At 36.5% G+C, this 18,184-nt stretch overlaps 1 protein-coding gene across 2 annotated transcripts in view; it reads left to right on the top strand.

The window, feature by feature from the left end:
- Positions 1–18,184, top strand: part of JAG2 (jagged canonical Notch ligand 2) — a 102,604-nt gene that overhangs the window by 66,183 nt on the left and 18,237 nt on the right. The window contains exons 6-18 of one of the 2 annotated variants that reach the window (XM_063290417.1): positions 2,192–2,322; positions 2,742–2,861; positions 3,486–3,599; positions 4,435–4,548; positions 5,965–6,078; positions 6,519–6,565; positions 9,111–9,284; positions 12,378–12,528; positions 12,962–13,126; positions 14,201–14,314; positions 15,245–15,358; positions 16,077–16,190; positions 16,800–16,916. In XM_063290417.1, the coding sequence (XP_063146487.1) occupies positions 2,192–2,322; positions 2,742–2,861; positions 3,486–3,599; positions 4,435–4,548; positions 5,965–6,078; positions 6,519–6,565; positions 9,111–9,284; positions 12,378–12,528; positions 12,962–13,126; positions 14,201–14,314; positions 15,245–15,358; positions 16,077–16,190; positions 16,800–16,916 (1,589 nt within the window). The remainder of the gene's footprint in view (positions 1–2,191; positions 2,323–2,741; positions 2,862–3,485; positions 3,600–4,434; positions 4,549–5,964; positions 6,079–6,518; positions 6,566–9,110; positions 9,285–12,377; positions 12,529–12,961; positions 13,127–14,200; positions 14,315–15,244; positions 15,359–16,076; positions 16,191–16,799; positions 16,917–18,184) is intronic. The other variant, XM_063290418.1, reaches the window with a different exon arrangement.

Genomic DNA, 18,184 nt, shown 5'->3' with positions numbered 1-18,184 from the left:
TGCTGAGAATGGAGCTCTTCCAAAAAGCTATTGTAATGTGAGTGGCTACCACATAAACTTTTGTTTGCTAATTTTGTGTTGATTTTGGTTGGGATGTTGTTACTATTTATGGATATTTTGTTTGTATTATTGAGGGTATTTTACATTATTTATGCTTGTTTGTTAGCTGCTAAAAGTCCTGTCAAATTATGGTGGGTTGCAAATCCGATTAACTAACTGGAAAGTACTTATGTTGATAACATCTCTCCAAAAATGGCTTAGATTCACATAGTATAACTTATTTGCCTAATTGATGAGGATAATCAAAAGGGATGTTGGAGGTACTGACGGGTTAAGTACCCTCATTTCTGATTTCTCTGTTGTTCTATACTAAAAACCTGCAGGAAGACAAGGGAATAATCCATAAACTCAAAAGCAAGAGAATGGGGATTGCCATACAAAATGGGTGAAATGTAATTTCTGGTTTCTGCTAATTATACAATAGACAATAAAGAGATGCTGGATAGACATGATACTAATATGTTCCTGTCTAGCTTTTCATTCATACATTCACTGTTATACTAGATTTCCTCACTGAAAGTTGGCTAGCTAACTATGTTAGCCTGGTGTCCTCAGTCTCTGTTCTACTTTATCCTAAGCATGAAATTCCTGGGCTTGCAGAAGACAAAAAAATTGGAGTTCACTGTTCCCCTTTGGCTGCTTTTATACATTTATAACCTTTCAGTCTTACATATGTCTATTTAGAAGTAAACTCCAGGATTGTGTATATCCATGCAGGTTTAACAGAAAAGGAAGTTTTAACATGTAAGCAGTTAGTAACTCTTGTTTATCTAACTTGTTACGCAATGAATCTTCTCTCCCTTGAGGCAGCTGTATAGTGCAATATGAACTATCTTTACAATCGACAGTTCATTGTGTGGAATCCAAAACAATTCAGTGTGTAGGCTATTACTTCCTTATTAATTGACTTGGTTCCTGCAGAAATTTGGGAAGTGTGTTATAATCAAACTGCTATACGGACAGATAATTCATTTGTATGTAGATAAAAATATAGTAAGTATGCTTCTAGTGCTGACTTTATTTTTTTGTAGCTACAAGGGAAGGTCTTGGTAACAGTTTGTTTCTTAAATGACAATACAGGTGAATCTAAATGCCACCATTTTACAGCCCAGTATAAAATAATATCTTTTTACTATCAGCTATATATTACTTTCTATGCTTATATAGGTTTGGAATTGATATTAGATAATATAAACGTAAATTGGATAGTGGACTTCATGAAGCCCATGTCTGACCTGGGAGGGCTTTCAAGGATTGGAAGTAGGGAGAAATGAGTTGCCTTCAGCATTGAAAATGTTTTATGAGACTCTCTTATCTACAAACTAAAATAATGGCACATTCACAAGTATTTTAGGATAATCAAGATGATAAAGTACAGAGGTTTTTAAAAATAATTTGCACTTAGTGCTCAAAGTAAACTTGAATGTTGGTAAGCAAACGTAGCTGCTGACGAATCTGCTGTTTTGAAACACGAATTTTTCTGTGATCTTCTTGGCAGAATTGAAGAGCTTAATATTGGTTATATCTGTCAATGAAGTTATGCTTATCATCTCTGCTACGTTTTGCCCTAGTTTTTAGAACATACCATTGCTGCACTGTGCAGAAATAAATACAAATAAGGAAAGGCACCTCATGCTTGCTCTGCTACAGCATTGTGCTACTTTCTTCCTTGGAGACCAGATTCAAATCTGTCAAAATTCCAAGGAATTGAAATAAGGCTATTCTTTAAATGTGCTTTTATGTGGCAGGGTTAATTAGGCATTAGGTGCTGAATTTTCTTACGAATATTGTTTACTTGTTGTATATTTTGACCACTCTGGGGCCGGGTGAATAAGAAAATACAAATCAGACAGGCTGCTGGCAACCCCAGGGTATTTTTAATTTATATAAGAAGGGCCACTGTCATAAAAAAAACTTACTGCACATATGTAGTTCTGTAACTTCACTGAAATCTGTCAGATATAGTAAGGGATATGTGTGTTTTAAGATTCTGGCAATTCAGTGCTGGCTGGCTGCTTAGATGCTGTTAAAGACAGCTTACACAACATAACTGCAAGGTTGCAGCTTAAAATTGTATGAAAGTTATAGTTAACCAACAAGTTGCTAACGTTTAATATGCCCTTATATCTAGGTGTAATTATGGTTGGCAGGGGCTATTCTGTGATGAGTGTGTCCCCTACCCAGGATGTGCTCATGGGAGTTGCAACAGCCCGTGGGAATGCAAATGTGAAACCAACTGGGGTGGCCTGCTGTGCAACAAAGGTATTAAACTTCTATTTGTAATATTTTAAAACTTCATGGTTAACTAGTAATCTAGTAGCACTTGTTTATGTAAAGATGTTTACTAGAGAGCATCCAGCAGAATCTGGTTTCAGATTCTCCAGTGCTACTTATCTGTTTGCTTCAGTGCGCCAGGTGACTTTCAAAGCCTGTAAGTTGTAGTTCAGTAGCTTGATACATTTTTCTACAATATTTGCCCCAGTCATGTTTCATAAATGCTACAAAAATGATAGCATATGCAATGACTTACATGAAATCAGATGCATTAAAGGCGAATGTAGATATGGATACTGTATATATATGTTACAACTAGAAGAGTATTTTAACATTTTATTTGAAAAAGCTTTCATATAAAATTCTGTATCTTGTGTGTCATAAAACTTTAACCCTTCTCTGTCTAGATTTAAACTACTGTGGAAATCATCATCCATGTGTGAATGGTGGAACTTGTATGAATACAGAACCAGATGAATATAGCTGTGCTTGCCAAGATGGTTACTCTGGAAAGAACTGTGAAATTGGTACTGATAACAGTTAATGTGTTTTCTGCTCCAGAAATTTTATTAATAAGTGGCATAGTCTTGGAGGAATTTGGAATGTATGGTGTTGAAAGACTCCTGTTCCCTATCTCCAGAAGGAATAAATGAAATATCTGTTCTCTTCAATGTCTTGTATGAGGTTGTACAATGTCTTGTACAACCTCAAGAATCTATAGATAACTTAGAGCATACTTGCATGCTGAAATTTGCTTTTTACACATGATGTTTATGCCTCAGATAATCCCCAAAACTGTACAAAATGCTGATAGGCAAAATACGCAAAAACTGTAATAGAGAAGTGTTGGAAAGTATGTTCATCTTAGGAATTTGTACAGTATGAAAATAATAGGAAGAGTATTCATGAACATGCATGCAATTTTTTAAGCATGCATGTTTATGAATGTTTGTTGTTGAATATGTAAATTGATTCAGAAACAAAGCCAGGTAGAAAAAGAAGAAACAGGGAAAAAAAAATTGGCGTATATGGGCCATCCCTAATTCCCCAACAGCCCAAATGTACAAAATTTGGTGGCGGCTTTTCTTATAGAGAAACTGTAAATAGTGCTTCAACCTGGATATAAAAACTATTATTTCTTTTCCCATTAGCTGAGCATGCTTGTGTTTCAAATCCTTGTGCTAATGGCGGAACTTGCCATGAAATTTCATCAGGGTTTAAATGCCAGTGTCCTAAAGGATGGAGTGGACCAACATGTGCAATTGGTAGGTACTGTCTGAGTCATAATATTTCTATCTTGCTCATTTAGTGTTTGAGAATCTTTTCTGAAATGCAGTTCAATCGCAATTCCTTTAGAGGTATCCTGAAGGTAGTGCCCATTTCTGAAATTCACACATGGACCCCCTCTTTGTCATCCTCCAGGTTATCATTATCATTTTCTTTTAGATTCTTTCAATTAAAACTAAATAAAATTCCACCCAGAAACATGCCTTAAAATTATTATGGTGAGTGGTTACAATACAGTGCTTAAGAAGCATAGCAACCTATCCAAAAGAGAATGAGAGAGAAATGATTTTAGGATTAATAGGGATCCTCATCAGTTTAATTACTTGTAAATACTGTATTTTGACTAATGCTTAACATATCAGTCTTTTTCTGAATTAGCTAATTTCCCAATGGCAATATATGTAGTTACATTATACAGTACTTAATAAAATTCTAAATATGCCCATAACCTCAAAAAGTTTGGATGCAAGTTTTTTTAAAAAGTGTGTAATGAAACCATTTATCAGACAATGGGAAGTAATTAACATGGTGAAGGGGAGAACCACAGTAGATAAGACAAAGTTGCAAAATGTGTGTCACCTATCAGATGCACGAGCAGGCCAGTATTTTCCTATTTTTTTATGATTTGAAAGATTGGGATTTTTTCTTTTTTTAACTGTTTTAGGATTTGAACTCTAGGGGTTTTTTTTACTTTATTGCCAGTTTTGACTATTGCAATTGGGATTACATTTGAGATTAAATTCGCCTCCTTTCTTTGCTTGAAATATATTTTATAGTTCTAAAGTTATCTCAGACAACTCTTTCCCTCCCCAGATATTGATGAGTGTGCATCTAACCCTTGTGCTAGTGGTGGTACTTGTGTTGATCGCGTTAATGGGTTTGAATGTATATGTCCACAGCAGTGGATTGGAGCAACGTGCCAGCTTGGTAAGTCTTAACATTTAAAAGTGTCTCAAATTATTATTTCAAAAAAAAAAACACCCTTTTAAAGATGTTGCAGTCATCTTTGATGAATTATTATTTAGCTACTGTTCACATCACTTCATAGAAGAATTACAGTGTGTAAATTGTTACTACCTTTTGAATGCAGAAGCCATATACTGTACTACCTGTAATCAATGTTCATCTTCTGTGAAGCGTTCCTCCCTGCTGTGGATAATTATCTTTGGCAAAATAACAGTGGCCGTAACTCCATGTTGGCTAAATTAGGCATGCGTAAATGTTTAAGTAAATGGGACGCGGTGGCGCTGCGGGTGCGCTGCGGGTTAAACCGCTGAGCTGTCGATCGGAAGGTCGGCGGTTCGAAACCGCGCGGCGGGGTGAGCTCCCGTTGCTCGTCCCAGCTTCTGCACACCAAGCAGTTCGAAAACATGCAAATGTGAGTAGATTAATTGGTACCGCTTCGGCGGGAAGGTAACGGCGTTCCGTGAGTCATACTGGCCACATGACCCGGAAGTGTCCTATGGACAACGCCGGCTCCAAGGCTTTGAAACGGAGATGAGCACCGCCCCCTAGAGTCGGACACGACTGGACTTTACGTCAAGGGAAACCTTTACCTTTACCTAAATGTTTAAGTTACTATATTTCACTGCAAAAAGTTTCTTGCTCCTACTGTGTGGCCATTAAATTTTCCTCATTCCTTCATTTGCTTGACTCATTTCTTGATTGTGGTATGTGCATGCTGCAGGGTTACTCAGACACATTGGGGCTTTCTGTACCAATGTTTGGGCAGACTGTTTTTGAATGCATAATTCAGGATGGAGTCCACCAACAACAAAAAAGCACAATTATTTTTGTGCCAGGGAAATAAGTAATGGTATCAAAGGGTCAATGAGAGCACTGACCTTAGTGCCCCAGATATCATAATCAGTTTTCTGTTGAGCAAAGAATTGAATAGTTTTCAGTTGCATAAGAGATAGCATAGATGCTAATATCTAACCATTCTTTAAAAGTGCTGTATTTCCATACATTATCCAGGGTGTTCATATTTGCTGGCTATGTTGCATCCAATCCACAATTAAGTTGTTAGTTGAAAAATTTCTCACGCAGCTGCCGTGGGTGGTGGTGTTGGTTTGTTTTGATTTTTTCAAAAAGTTGGAGATAACCTGTCCAGATAATTTTTATTACAGCTGTTTCACTGGATTTTATTTAAATTGTTAGTCATTGAGGCTTTCCTAGGGAAAAGAATGCAGCATGTGTGTTCAAAATATCAGCAAGCCTGTATCAAAGTGGCGAATGAAATGTAGCTGATATTTGGAAAGCATGGAAGCTTTGCTTTGGTGCAAGGGCAGTCTCTTTCTGGGTTTGTTCTTCACTCTCTGCTTTTCTTCTCTTCTTTCACAGATGCTAATGAGTGTGAAGGGAAACCTTGTCTTAATGCTCATTCTTGCAAAAATCTTATTGGTGGATATTATTGTGACTGCATTCCAGGATGGAAAGGAGTAAATTGTCATATCAGTCAGTATTTAATCTTTAGTGTATACACTTGACCCTAAAGGTCTCTTATTTATAGACTAAAAACAGACAATCTTAAATTAATGCTTCTGTATCATTTCTAAACCTAACTTTTCCACAAACCCTTACGGTGACACTTTATCACATATTTCCTTGCATCTAAAGCCTTAGCTTTTGGATTGTGGAATGAACTAACTGAAGGTATCTGAGAAATTAAGCTCTTGGAGAATACTCACATGGGCCATTTTGTTTTGCATATTGCTTGACTTCATCATTTGGGCTCTTTCAAATTTGCATCACTCATACAATTCTTATTTCCTTTCCTCTGGAAAACATCAGTTTGAATATTTGAAATCAACATATATCATTAGTTAGGCTTCGGTCTATTATTTCCATCAAGTTCCAGTCTGTTATTTTTAATGCTCTTCCTATTTTATCCCTAGATGTTAATTACTGTCATGGGCAGTGCCAAAATGGAGGGACTTGCAAAGTAAGAGTAAATTATTTTTGGTGGTGTTGTTTTGTTATTTGTGGTTCTTTGAGCAACCTGTTAAATTTAAAATATGTCAGGACAATAATATTTTGGATCCTAACAGCATTTGTCTCAACTTCACCCTTTAATTCTTTATATCTTTGTAGACAAGTACATGTTATAGCAATTGTTCATGCATGGCCAACACATTACACAGTTCAGGATTCAAATGGGTAGCCAGCAACCACTCAAGAATATGCTGTTGAAATTGGGTGACGAAATGACCATTTTCAGTGATGGTCATTACTGAAAATGGATGTAATTACCATTACAACGGTAATTGGGACCGGAATTTCCTTCACTAAGTGATGCGGTCATAAAGCACGACATCACATGCTTATGTTTATCAATCGCAGTTGCCATTGTTAACCGAATCCCACTGGTCATTAGGCAAGGACCCACCCCGGTCCCTCCCAGGCCTGAGCCTTGGTAAGGTAAGGGACTGTCTTCTCTGCCTTCTTTTAAGCTCCCCCCACCCGGCTATCTCCCCCCCATTTCTGCCGTTTTGGCTGCCCTGCACTCTGCTGCCTCTGCCAGCCCTGCACTCTGCTTGCCCTGCTGCCCTGGGCACTCACCCTGCTGGCCCCAGCTGAACTTTGCGGTCTTCTTCCTCCCACTGCTGATGAGGTGTGCTTAGCCTGGCCCTTCACGAGGCAGCTGCCGGCTATGCCATTACATGCAGCCTTCTTGCAAGGCTTTGAAGCCTTCCAAAGACTTGCAAGAAAGCTGCACGTGATTTGGACAAGACTCAGTTGCATGCAGCCTTCTTGCGAGGCTTTGAAGCCTTCCAAAGCCTCATAAGAAAGCTGCATGCAATTTGGACAAAGCCATATGCAGCATTGGGAAGAAGGCCTGGCGTGGCCAGCAGCTGCCTCATGAAGAGCCAGGCCAGGCACACCTCGTAAGCAGCACAAGGAAGAAGATGGCGAAGGTCAGCTGGGGGCACAGGGCAAGCGGAGTGCGGGGCGGCCAAAAGTGGAGATGGGTAGGGGGAGTTGAAGTGTCCCTGCATTCCTAAGTGCAGGTGGGCTGCCAACCCCCAAATGTTGATCACATGACTGCTGTGGGGCTGCAACAGCCACAACTTTGGGGACCGGGCATAACTACAATTCATTCAGCGCCACCGTAACTTCAAACAACAAATGGTTGTTAAGCAAGGACTACCTGTAATGTTTTGTTTTTCTAAAAAAATTACCTCCTAAAGTAATCCCACTAAGTCTCTAGTAGCACCTTTCTTTTAATTAGAAAAACACCCCATCCCCAAAGTTTGTAGTACTGGTACAGTTTTATTACTATACACCCTACAGGAGGATGTAAACATGAAGGTTGTGAAGATGGGGGCTAGGATGGGGGTTGAGCTGTAAGAACGTTTGGTCTATCTTTAACTATGTTTTATGGATTGTTGGGAGTTGCCTAGAGTCATTGCATGAGATAGGCGGCCATATAAGTCCTGTACATGCATGCATACATACGTACATACATACATACAGTACATACATTTCCAGTGAAATCAAGGAGATAAAAGGATGCATTAAATACAAGTTGTTGAGAATATGGAGTAGATACACTAAAAGCAATGGTGTAGGATAGTATCTGACTCTTAATTGTCCCCTTTCTGTAAATAAGAGGATTGTTTATTGGTTTTCCTCAAAATGTAAATAGAACCATAAGGAAGAACTCTGAAATACTATAGAAACAGTCTATCCCAGTACATATCCCTAATGCTTACGACACTAGAAAGTAGAAATGCAAATTAAGATTTAAAAAAAAAAGGAAAATCTCAATTCAAATCCACATGTGAGCATTTAGGGGTCAACTGAGAGAACCTTACTGAAATGTTTATTAGATTGCTTTAGAGCAAACTGATTAAACTATTAAGTGTTTGTCCAGTAATTCTAAAAATTCAAACTAAAAATTGCTGGACTACTTAACTTTTTTCTCTGCTTTTTGTATGGCATAGTCTCGTACCAGTAGGTTAAAATACAAATATTCAGATGGGTGCTTTATTTCCTAAAAAGACCCTAACAATTGCCTCAGAATAATAAATAAGCATAATACTGGAAACAGTGAATATAGAGCATAAAGGAAACTATTTAATTACTTTTTCTGGACATCAATTTAATATAAAATCAGTTTCCAACAAATATTCTTCAGAATTCTAGTATTACTCATCCCAAGCAGTTTTCTTATGGGATTAATAGTTTCTTCTTTAAACACACACACTTAGCAGCTTCTTTTTTAAAAAGTTAAGGCACAAATAATCACTTTACTTTCATAGTCAAGTAGACATTAGAGTGTTTTAAGGAATTAGATGTGACATCCATGGGCCTGGATTTGAAGTTATAGAAGAATCAGCCTATACAACCCATGTACCTTGCCCCAATCATTCTTTTTTCCAGAAAACATCTGGAATTTCTTTTAAAGTTGTAATATTTATTCATTAAAACTTTTCTAGTATCTTCTGAAAATTACTATAATCTTTTTTTCAATTTTTTCCATGTAGGATGAAGTGAATGGCTATCGTTGCATATGCCCTCGTGCTTTCATAGGCAAGAACTGCGGAACAAAAGTTGATGACTGCATGAGCAACCCATGTCAGAATGCAGGTCATTGTACTAACCTCGTCAATGGATTCCATTGTCTTTGTCCACACGGCTTCTCAGGAGAATTCTGTGAGGTGAAGGATACTTTAGACTTGTTAGAATGCTTTGAAGGACTGAATTCTAGAGCAGCTTAAGTCTTTGCTGTTATGGATGAGTGGAGCAGTTCATTTACTGCCCTATAGGAACAAGCAAACTTGGTGAAAAACAGTCCTGCCATCTAGGCATAGTGGGATACATGTAAGAAAGAGCCCATTGAGGTTGACTTTGATCACCAACATTCTTCTTTTTTTTCTTTCTCTTTTTCTTTTATTTTTTTTGCTACGACAGAAACAAAGCTATTCTTTCATTTCCCTCAAATTCCTCTGGATCCCAATTAAGTGATTTTGCTTTGTAGCATATGTCAACTACCTTTGTAGAAATTAATTATTGTTATAAGCTTTTTTGAAAAAGGAAGTACTTGGAAGGACACTCTTTCAGGATGCTGTCAAGTTGTCATCTGCCCTCCTGGGAATAGTATTTAAAGTAGTAGCATATTTGGAATATGCAACAATAAGCTACTGAAAGGATGGGTGTTGATGCCCTTTTCTTTCCTGTCTTTCCTTTCTTTTCTATACCTTACACCATCACCGTTACAGATTAGAAATCAGATTCCAAATCCAGTGCCCAGTGGGCATTACTAATGTGCATGTGTGTACATTGATGCTCATTGCATTTCATTCCAGTACATTCAAGAATAGACTGTATTTTTTTATTCAAAAAATAAAAATTTTGTATTTTTATTTTTTGTATTGCAATATTATTGGAAGTATTTATTAGTGCTCTGCTTCTACATTCTGTTGTAGCGGGGAAATGTTTCATTAAAGGATGTTATTTATCATAGTCTGCTTCATAATTGAAAGACTAATGAGTAGTTGGGGCCAGTCTTTTGTCTGGCAAAGGAATTGTTTCAAGCAAAAATCTGGACATCTTATACTGTCCCATCAATCAGTCTGTTTGAATTAATACATTGGCATATAGCAGACCAAGGTATTGGTTCTGGGTAAATCCTATACTTTCTATGAGGCATAGGAGGAAAGTGGTATTGTGGTGTATTGTCTTATAAGCAGCTGGGTAGTGTGCAGGCATTGTAATATGGCTATGCTGCTGTAATCACTAATGTGTCTCTTTAGGGGCAGACAACTGCCCTAGATTCATTTCCTTTTTGTTGAGGAGTTGAGTGTGTTTTTATTGAAATAACTTTTTTCCACATATTGGAAAACAAATGGGAAATGATGCTAGATTATTTCTGTTCGTAAATTTATTTGGGCTGGTATGTATCATTATCACTAAAATAATGCTGCCTCATTAAGATCTGTAGAAGAGGACACCCCCACTTTCAGAGACCAATTTTTTCAAGAACTTGATCAATCCCAAATTGGAATACATTCTCCCATACAGCTAAGCTTGATCCCAACTCTCACTTTAGGGGAAAAATATCTCTTTTAACTGGCTATGTAATGTTTTAATACCTTAGTATGATTTTGTTATGTTTTCATGTATTTGATTAACAGGTGACATTTGTGGAAAAGCTTGTATCACTTAATTTATAACGCTAAGAATTCATCACCCAAATGCCATCATATTGCAGTGTCTAATAGGCAAATAGATGCTTGTTTAAACAACATACAGTTGACACAAACAACTATATTAAGATTAGCCACTTCCTTAGAAGGCTTTGTGTGTATAATTTAATGATTTTTGTAGTTTAAGGATTTTTGCCACCTTCATCATAATAGTAACCAATCACCTTTAAAATGCTTTAAATGTACCCATAATGCAATTAAAGCAAACTTGCTTCTCATCTTACAACAAAAGCCATAAATAATACATTTCTACCCCAAAGCTAGATGAACTGTTGAATGAGTAAAGGGGCTTGTACTGCTCTCATAATAAGCAAGATAAATTTCAAATTCACATGTATTGGGCGAAAAGTAATTAAAAGGGTCAACTTGGAAATCAAATATTTTCAGAGAAGAACCACTCCGCTGTAATATTCTCTACACCATTTTATCATCCCCAGAACCCCAAAGCAGGCTGAAAACAATTTTTTTCCGCAAAAAATAATCCTAGCAGTTCTTTTGAGGAGATGGACTGAAAAGCAATCAAGCTACCTTTCTCCTTGAAAAACTTGCTAGCTGCAGCACAAGAGATGGAATGTAAATGAATTTCTGCAAATGGTCCCACAAGCTCCAGAGCTACAGATTTTATAAAAACAAAACTAGCTTTGCAGTGGTTTCAGATACATAGCAGCTGAGCCATACATAAATCAGCTCAGCTGCCAAATGCATCCTAAGTGTGGGATGCATCTTAACCTCAATTCTATAGGAAGCCTTTCAAGTGAGAATTAATAGTTCAGTTGCTTGCTGCTGACAAGTGGCTTTTTGGTGTGGTGGGTGATCTGCATTTCTGTCTTTTCCATTTATTGTTCAGTTGCCAATAACCCTTTTTGTTAGTTGTATAAGAAGGATAAAGTGGAAGTATGTTTTTAATTGTAGGTTTTTTTTAAAAAAAAATGAGTTTGTGTTTTACATCTGTTGTATAGTTTTTTTAAGAAATGGAAACTTGCTGTTCTCTTCTTCCAGAGTGAATAAAAGTATTTGTTGGAACAGGGTTTATTTGCCTAGGTTTTAGAACTTCTTAGGCTTAGTTTGATGCAGAGAAAAAAAACAGGTGTATTAAAGCCTGTATGGTAGACAAAAAGATTAGCAAAATGAATCAAAATCTATTGAACTAAAATTTTTAACAGAGTAATGCATTCAGCCAGTGTGTTTTAATGATTAATATATTGGACATATATTGGGAAGATCCAGGTCTTTAGCCATGAAAACTCACTTGGAAATTTCAGTTCACTTGCTCACACTCTGCCAAACGTACCCCACAAGTTTATTGTGCAGATACACTGAAGGGAGATCCCTGTTTAAGTCACCTTGAGCTCCAGATGGCAGGATATTCATCTACAGGTTGAATTATCACTCAGTATAAATTAGAACTTAATTTGGATGGCACACTGCTTTTCTCTGTGGAAAGTCATACTTCTTTAAGTGTGCATAACTAATCTGTAAAAATTGGAGTAACTATCCTGTGGGAATATGTTAGAAATCTAACAATTCAGTTTAAATCTTTTGTAGATTGATATAGATCTCTGTAAGCCTAATCCTTGCCAAAATGGAGCTCAGTGTTATGATTTGAAAGAAGATTATTATTGTGCTTGCTCTGATGACTATGATGGAAAGAACTGCTCTCACCTCAAGGATCACTGCAAAAATAACTCTTGTAAAGGTACTGTCTGTCCTGTGAAATTTTGATTGTGTGGCCAAATGCTGAAATCTTAAAATAATAGGATTTTTTCAGGAAGAATCAGGTTAAAGTGTTTTTTCTTCATTAGCATTACAGATTTTAACAATATGAAGGATAAACTTAAATACGTGTAAATTTGATTTTAAAAAATAGAAGTAATACAGTACGAAATGGAAATTACAAGCATTAGTCCTTCCACAGAAAATAAATATATGGAGATGAACTTGACTTCTTTTACTTACCATAGAGGACCTGTTGGTCATTTTTCCCAGATAAAACTTCAGTAAGCTTTTTAAACACTGGTCCTGATCTTGTTTGCATTATCAAACTTGCTTGCTAACAGTAGGATGAATTCTGTTTTGTATGTCCAGCCTATAGGATAGCTTATATGCTTAATTTTCTCTCTTATTCTTAGTAATAGACAGTTGTACAATAGAAGTCTTTGCAAACACTACTCGGAATGGCATTCGTTTAATCTCCTCCAGTGTGTGTGGGCCTCATGGACGCTGCATCAGTCAACCAGGAGGCAATTTTACTTGTGCCTGTGAGAAGGGCTTTACTGGAGCATATTGTCATGAAAGTATGTAAAAAAAAATTCTTTATTAAAAAAACAAGGCTCAAATATTTGGGCTTAATTTATAAAACATTACTTCTAAACTGTTTAAAGTAATTCCGTGGGGACATAATAGGATTTAGAGGTCTAAGTTAGCTGAAGGCTTAGAGTTTGATCATGAATGACTATTTCTATGAATAGTAGCCATTTGCTTTCAATAGGGAGATGGGCAGGTGTCTTTGCACAGACAGCTTCTGTGTTGTACAAATACTAAATGACACTTATTCACTGATGAGCTGTTTAAAGATCCACTATATAATGACTAGATTGTTACTGTTTGGCAGATTTACAAGCTCTCACTCTCTTGTTCTCTCTCAGGCCCAGAAGATCTGTAGATATACACTACTCAGTAAGGTCTCCAATATTTATGGATAGATCAGAATCTTATGGTTGATTTTTGGCAAGAATTTCCAGCTTGTCTTTGCTTTACAACAGCAGTGATAAAAGCACTGCTGAATGGAGAGAGCTTAGAGAAAAAATAAGAAACAGAGCACCCTGGTATTTTGTTTCCTGGCCCCCAACCTGCCCTTTTACATCTGGCCACATTTGATACAATTAAGATTTGTAGTAAAACTTGAAGAGAAGTAAGCAGCATCTATGAATGTGATGCTTGTTCTGCTGCAAACTCATATTTTCCAGATTATAGAAAACCTCACAAAGTAATAAAGATTTTTCACAAAGCAAGAGCCCACTGAGATAGCATCTTAAATGTAGCTTGGTTTTAGACTGTTCAAGTAAACAATTGTCACGTGGTGGCTTATTTTTTAACAAAAGAAAAAGGTCATCACATCCGACTTACTTCATTGCTTCATTACTTCAGTTAAGCACCAGATTAATTCAGAAAGGACCTTTATAGATGCATGCAATATTACTTGAAACAAATGGAACATTTTGTTCTCCAAGATTATTTCATATCTGTTTTATATTTATTCATTTTGGATGGTTGTTGAAGGATTTTGTTTAAGGTGTTTGTTTCTTCCAAAAAGTCACTACAAGACAAAACAGATAAAGATCTAGTAATGTTATATTATTATTGTTTAGATATTGATGACTGTCTTGACAAACCCTGCAAGAATGGTGGGACTTGCATAGATGAAGTCAATGATTTCAGGTGCTTCTGTCGGAGTGGCTGGGAAGGAAAATTGTGTGACATTAGTGAGTAGAACTAAATATTAATATATTAAAGTTAGCCAGTCATTTTTGTCACTTGCAGTTCTTTACTTAGGGATTTTATTGGTGATAGTTAAAAAAAAGTTTAGGTTTGTACTCTGAATTCTCAATCACATATTAAGATATGTGATAAGTAAAAATAAGAGTTATTTTCTTTTTTCTTAATTTATTTTTGAAGATACATAGGAATAGAACTGGAGGAAGAAATACAAAGAGGGATTTACAAACTAAAAATTAGATAAGAATTTAATTTTTTTAAGAAGAAAAGCATTCCTCTATTATACTCTTACAATAGATATGTGATTAGTATATTACATATTAATCATATATCAACTTCACACTTTAAAAACGTTTATTAAAGTCAAGTTAGAGATTAATAAAAAGCAACCAAAATAAAAAGAATCATCAGTCAAAATAATAAAAGTTGACAAGAATTTGTTTGCAAACCCACATTCTCTCTTTTCTATAATATTCTGTCTATTTTGTGAGATAGGCTTTCCTTGTATAGAGTGATTGGCCTAGAGTTACCATATGGACAGTGGGTACTTGAAGCTGAGTTCTTCTTTGCTCTAGTTCAGCATCTTTACACTGGCTCTCAACTGAGCTAAGTAAGAACGTAGTTCAGTTTCGTTTTAGCTTAACGTACTGTATTAACCCAGCAGTTATGGTTTATTCAATGAAATTTAATTTAACAGAACTTGAACTTGCATGATATAGATTAAGTTCTGACCCAGATTAATTTACTCAAGGTTATTCAAGGATCTATAGCATTTAAATCCAGATAAAATGAAACTAGATTCTGTTTGGCTTACTAGATAGTTGTATATTTATGAAGATTCTTCCCAGCCTTTCACTGATGATGATGATGATACACACACACACACACACACATTCAATTCATTGTGAATTTTACAGATTTTAATGACTGTTCACCAAATCCATGTCACAACGGAGGCCAATGCGTTGATTTAGAGAATGACTTCTATTGTGTGTGCAAAAATGGCTGGAAGGGAAAAACATGCCATTCAAGTAAGTGTGTTGTAGGCTGTTTGCTGCTTAAAATATTCAAAAGTTGAAAGGAAAACTTTCAAGAATTGCAAAAAAGGTGATGAAAAAAGTGATCTACAATTAATCTAGCAACTGGAATGATCTGGGTTTAGGGAATAGTATAATTCCCTCTTTTGGAGGAATCCCTCTTTCAGGGGAGATGGGCGGTGACAGTGACGAAATTTGATAATAAAATATCAAATGATAAGTTATAGCTTCTACCTAGTAGCCATTTAAAATTAATGTTTATAAAATAATGCTGTTTGAAATTATTTTCACAGATAATTTTATTTAGAAAGGGCAATGCAGCACTTTGGATTCAAAAGCAAAAAGGTGCTTCATATCAGGTAGGAGCGCTTGAATAGCACCTCTCTGCAGTTCCTTAAAACAGCTGCATATTTTCCTGGGATTATGCAGTGCCCTCCACAGCTGCAGCATTATCCCAAGAAGAGAGGTGTTTGGTTTCAGGAGTCACAGGCAAGTTCTACGCATGCATCTTTGCATGCTCCAAAGGGCCTTCTTGTCTTTGAATGTGAAGCACTGCACAGCTGAAGTAGAAGGTAAGTTGTAGCCATTTAGTTTATGCAGGGTCTAATAGTGAACATAATCCCATGCAGCAAAAAATATCTCTATCTTCTGTAGCAATGTATTTTATAGTACATTTGATTAGCTGCTTTAATTTTCCTTTGTGATATTTTAGGCAAGTACCAGTGTGATGCAAATACTTGTACAAATGGAGGAACATGTTATGATGATGGTGACACTTTTCGGTGCTCTTGTCCTCCAGAATGGAAAGGAGGCACTTGCAACATTGGTAAGTGCTTAATCTACTCAATTGTCTCTAAACTGAGAGAACGTCTTGGCTGAGAAGTTAACATAAGCAGTCTGGATTTCTTCCTTCCTCATTCTCATTCAGTGACCTAGAAAAAGTCTTGTTTGTTATGCGGAACAACTTACTAGTTTGATTATATTTGGGGGGAGCTGTTTTGGCATAAAAATGAAAGCTGTGGGAAAAGGAGAAAAGGGGAATTGAGATGGTTATCTTCCATTAGAGTTGAACACCCAGTGGTCCCAAGGACACCAATCTTTTTTATGGCCCCAAAGCTCTTTCAGTTGCCTCAAATGAAAGGTATCATTTCTCACTATTTTGAGGCAGGAAATGTAAGCCCTAAAATAGGTTTAACAGTTTTTTAAAAAAACAAACTATAACTCCTCATCCAAAAACTCTGTGGAGGATAAAAAACAGCCCTTTGTCTTTCCCTTCTACGTTAAATACAACTTCTGGCAACCAAAAAATTGTCCACCCACATTTTAGGATAACTTCTTGGGAGCCCTGTTGAAATATGACAATGCAGGCATTGAGGGAAGTGAAAAATCAGTATGGTTAGGAAAAAAAATTTTTTTTTTTTAAATTCTTTTAAAGCTAACAACAGCAGCTGTATTCCTAATCCTTGTTTGAATGGTGGAACATGTGTTGGCAGTGGAGATTCCTTTTCTTGCATTTGTAAAGAAGGTTGGGAAGGACGTACATGTACTCAGAGTAAGTGTAATCACTCCTTATTTTAAGGTAATGTTCTTTGTTCTGTAGCACACCCAGATAATTTATTATGATGGATGCTTAAGAGTGGACTTCGGCACTAAAAGATTTTTAGAGACTGAATTAAACATTTTATCAGAATAGCCTAGCTAAATGATATATATGAGGATTTTATTAGCATTCTGATATACTGAATTTCTCAGTTGTGGTTGAGCTTCAGTTTGTGACTCAAGACAAAACTTGCCTAAAAGTTTACATCTGGTCTAAATCTTGTTATTTAGCACTGAAATTGTTTTAATGCCCTCTATCTTGATTACAGTTTGTGTGTGTGTGTGTGTGTGTGTGATGAAGTACAAACAGTGATGATTGCTAGCATTATTTCAATTTTAAATGGTGGGTAAGAGAGAATTGGCTTCTGTTTGAACTGCTTTATACTATGGTTCTTCATTGTGGCACAGCATTCTGTTGTGCTAATTGCTGCAGCCAGTCTTAAGCATTCGTTTACTCCCCAGCTATTAATAATTGGGCCATTGGTTTAGTTAAAATAATTTTTCCAGGAATGAGAAATCTTTATGTTGACTAATGTCAACATAATCTTAATCTGTATCTTAGGGAAAATCAGACAGCATACCATTAAGTCATTGAATATGAGAACTTGTTGTTGTGGGGGGGGTGTAATCTGGATCTGAACTACAGCTTGGGGTAAAAGTTTAAAGGCCCCATCATCCCTGCCAGCTGTTAATTGGAAAGCAACACAGAAAACATCCCATACAGTTACTAATGGTGTGAACAGTCTGGTGTATGCTTAGATCCGCTTCAAGTCAATACCCTCCAATTTTGCTATATCACCCACATTTTCTCCTCGTATGTTCATTAGACATGCTCGAAGGGAATCATGAGCGCTGTAGTCCAGCACATTTGGAGAACCCAAGTTGTGGAAGGACTGCTTTTAACCTCTAGAAGTCATCTCAGTATCTTTGTGGCCAGTGTTCTAAGATCAAAAACAAACTTGCACTTCTTGTGAAACATTTGCATGTATCAGTAAAGTAGGGCTGGGAAATCTACTTTTAAGATTGAAATCATTATTTATTAATAAGATTGAAATGTTTATAACCTCACTGTGTTCACCTTCTAAAACTATTTTTCCCTAAGTTCTGATACTGAAAATTATTCAGGCTGGGGGCAAAGGGTGAGGCTTGGGAGGAAATGTGCTTAACATGAGTTAAGATATTGGACTAAGACTAGGCAGACCCAGGCTCAAGTCCATCCGT

This window comes from Candoia aspera, chromosome 1 (assembly GCF_035149785.1).
Source record: "Candoia aspera isolate rCanAsp1 chromosome 1, rCanAsp1.hap2, whole genome shotgun sequence".
NCBI classification, from domain to species: domain Eukaryota; kingdom Metazoa; phylum Chordata; class Lepidosauria; order Squamata; family Boidae; genus Candoia; species Candoia aspera.
This window is presented reverse-complemented; position numbering and strand designations above follow the sequence as displayed.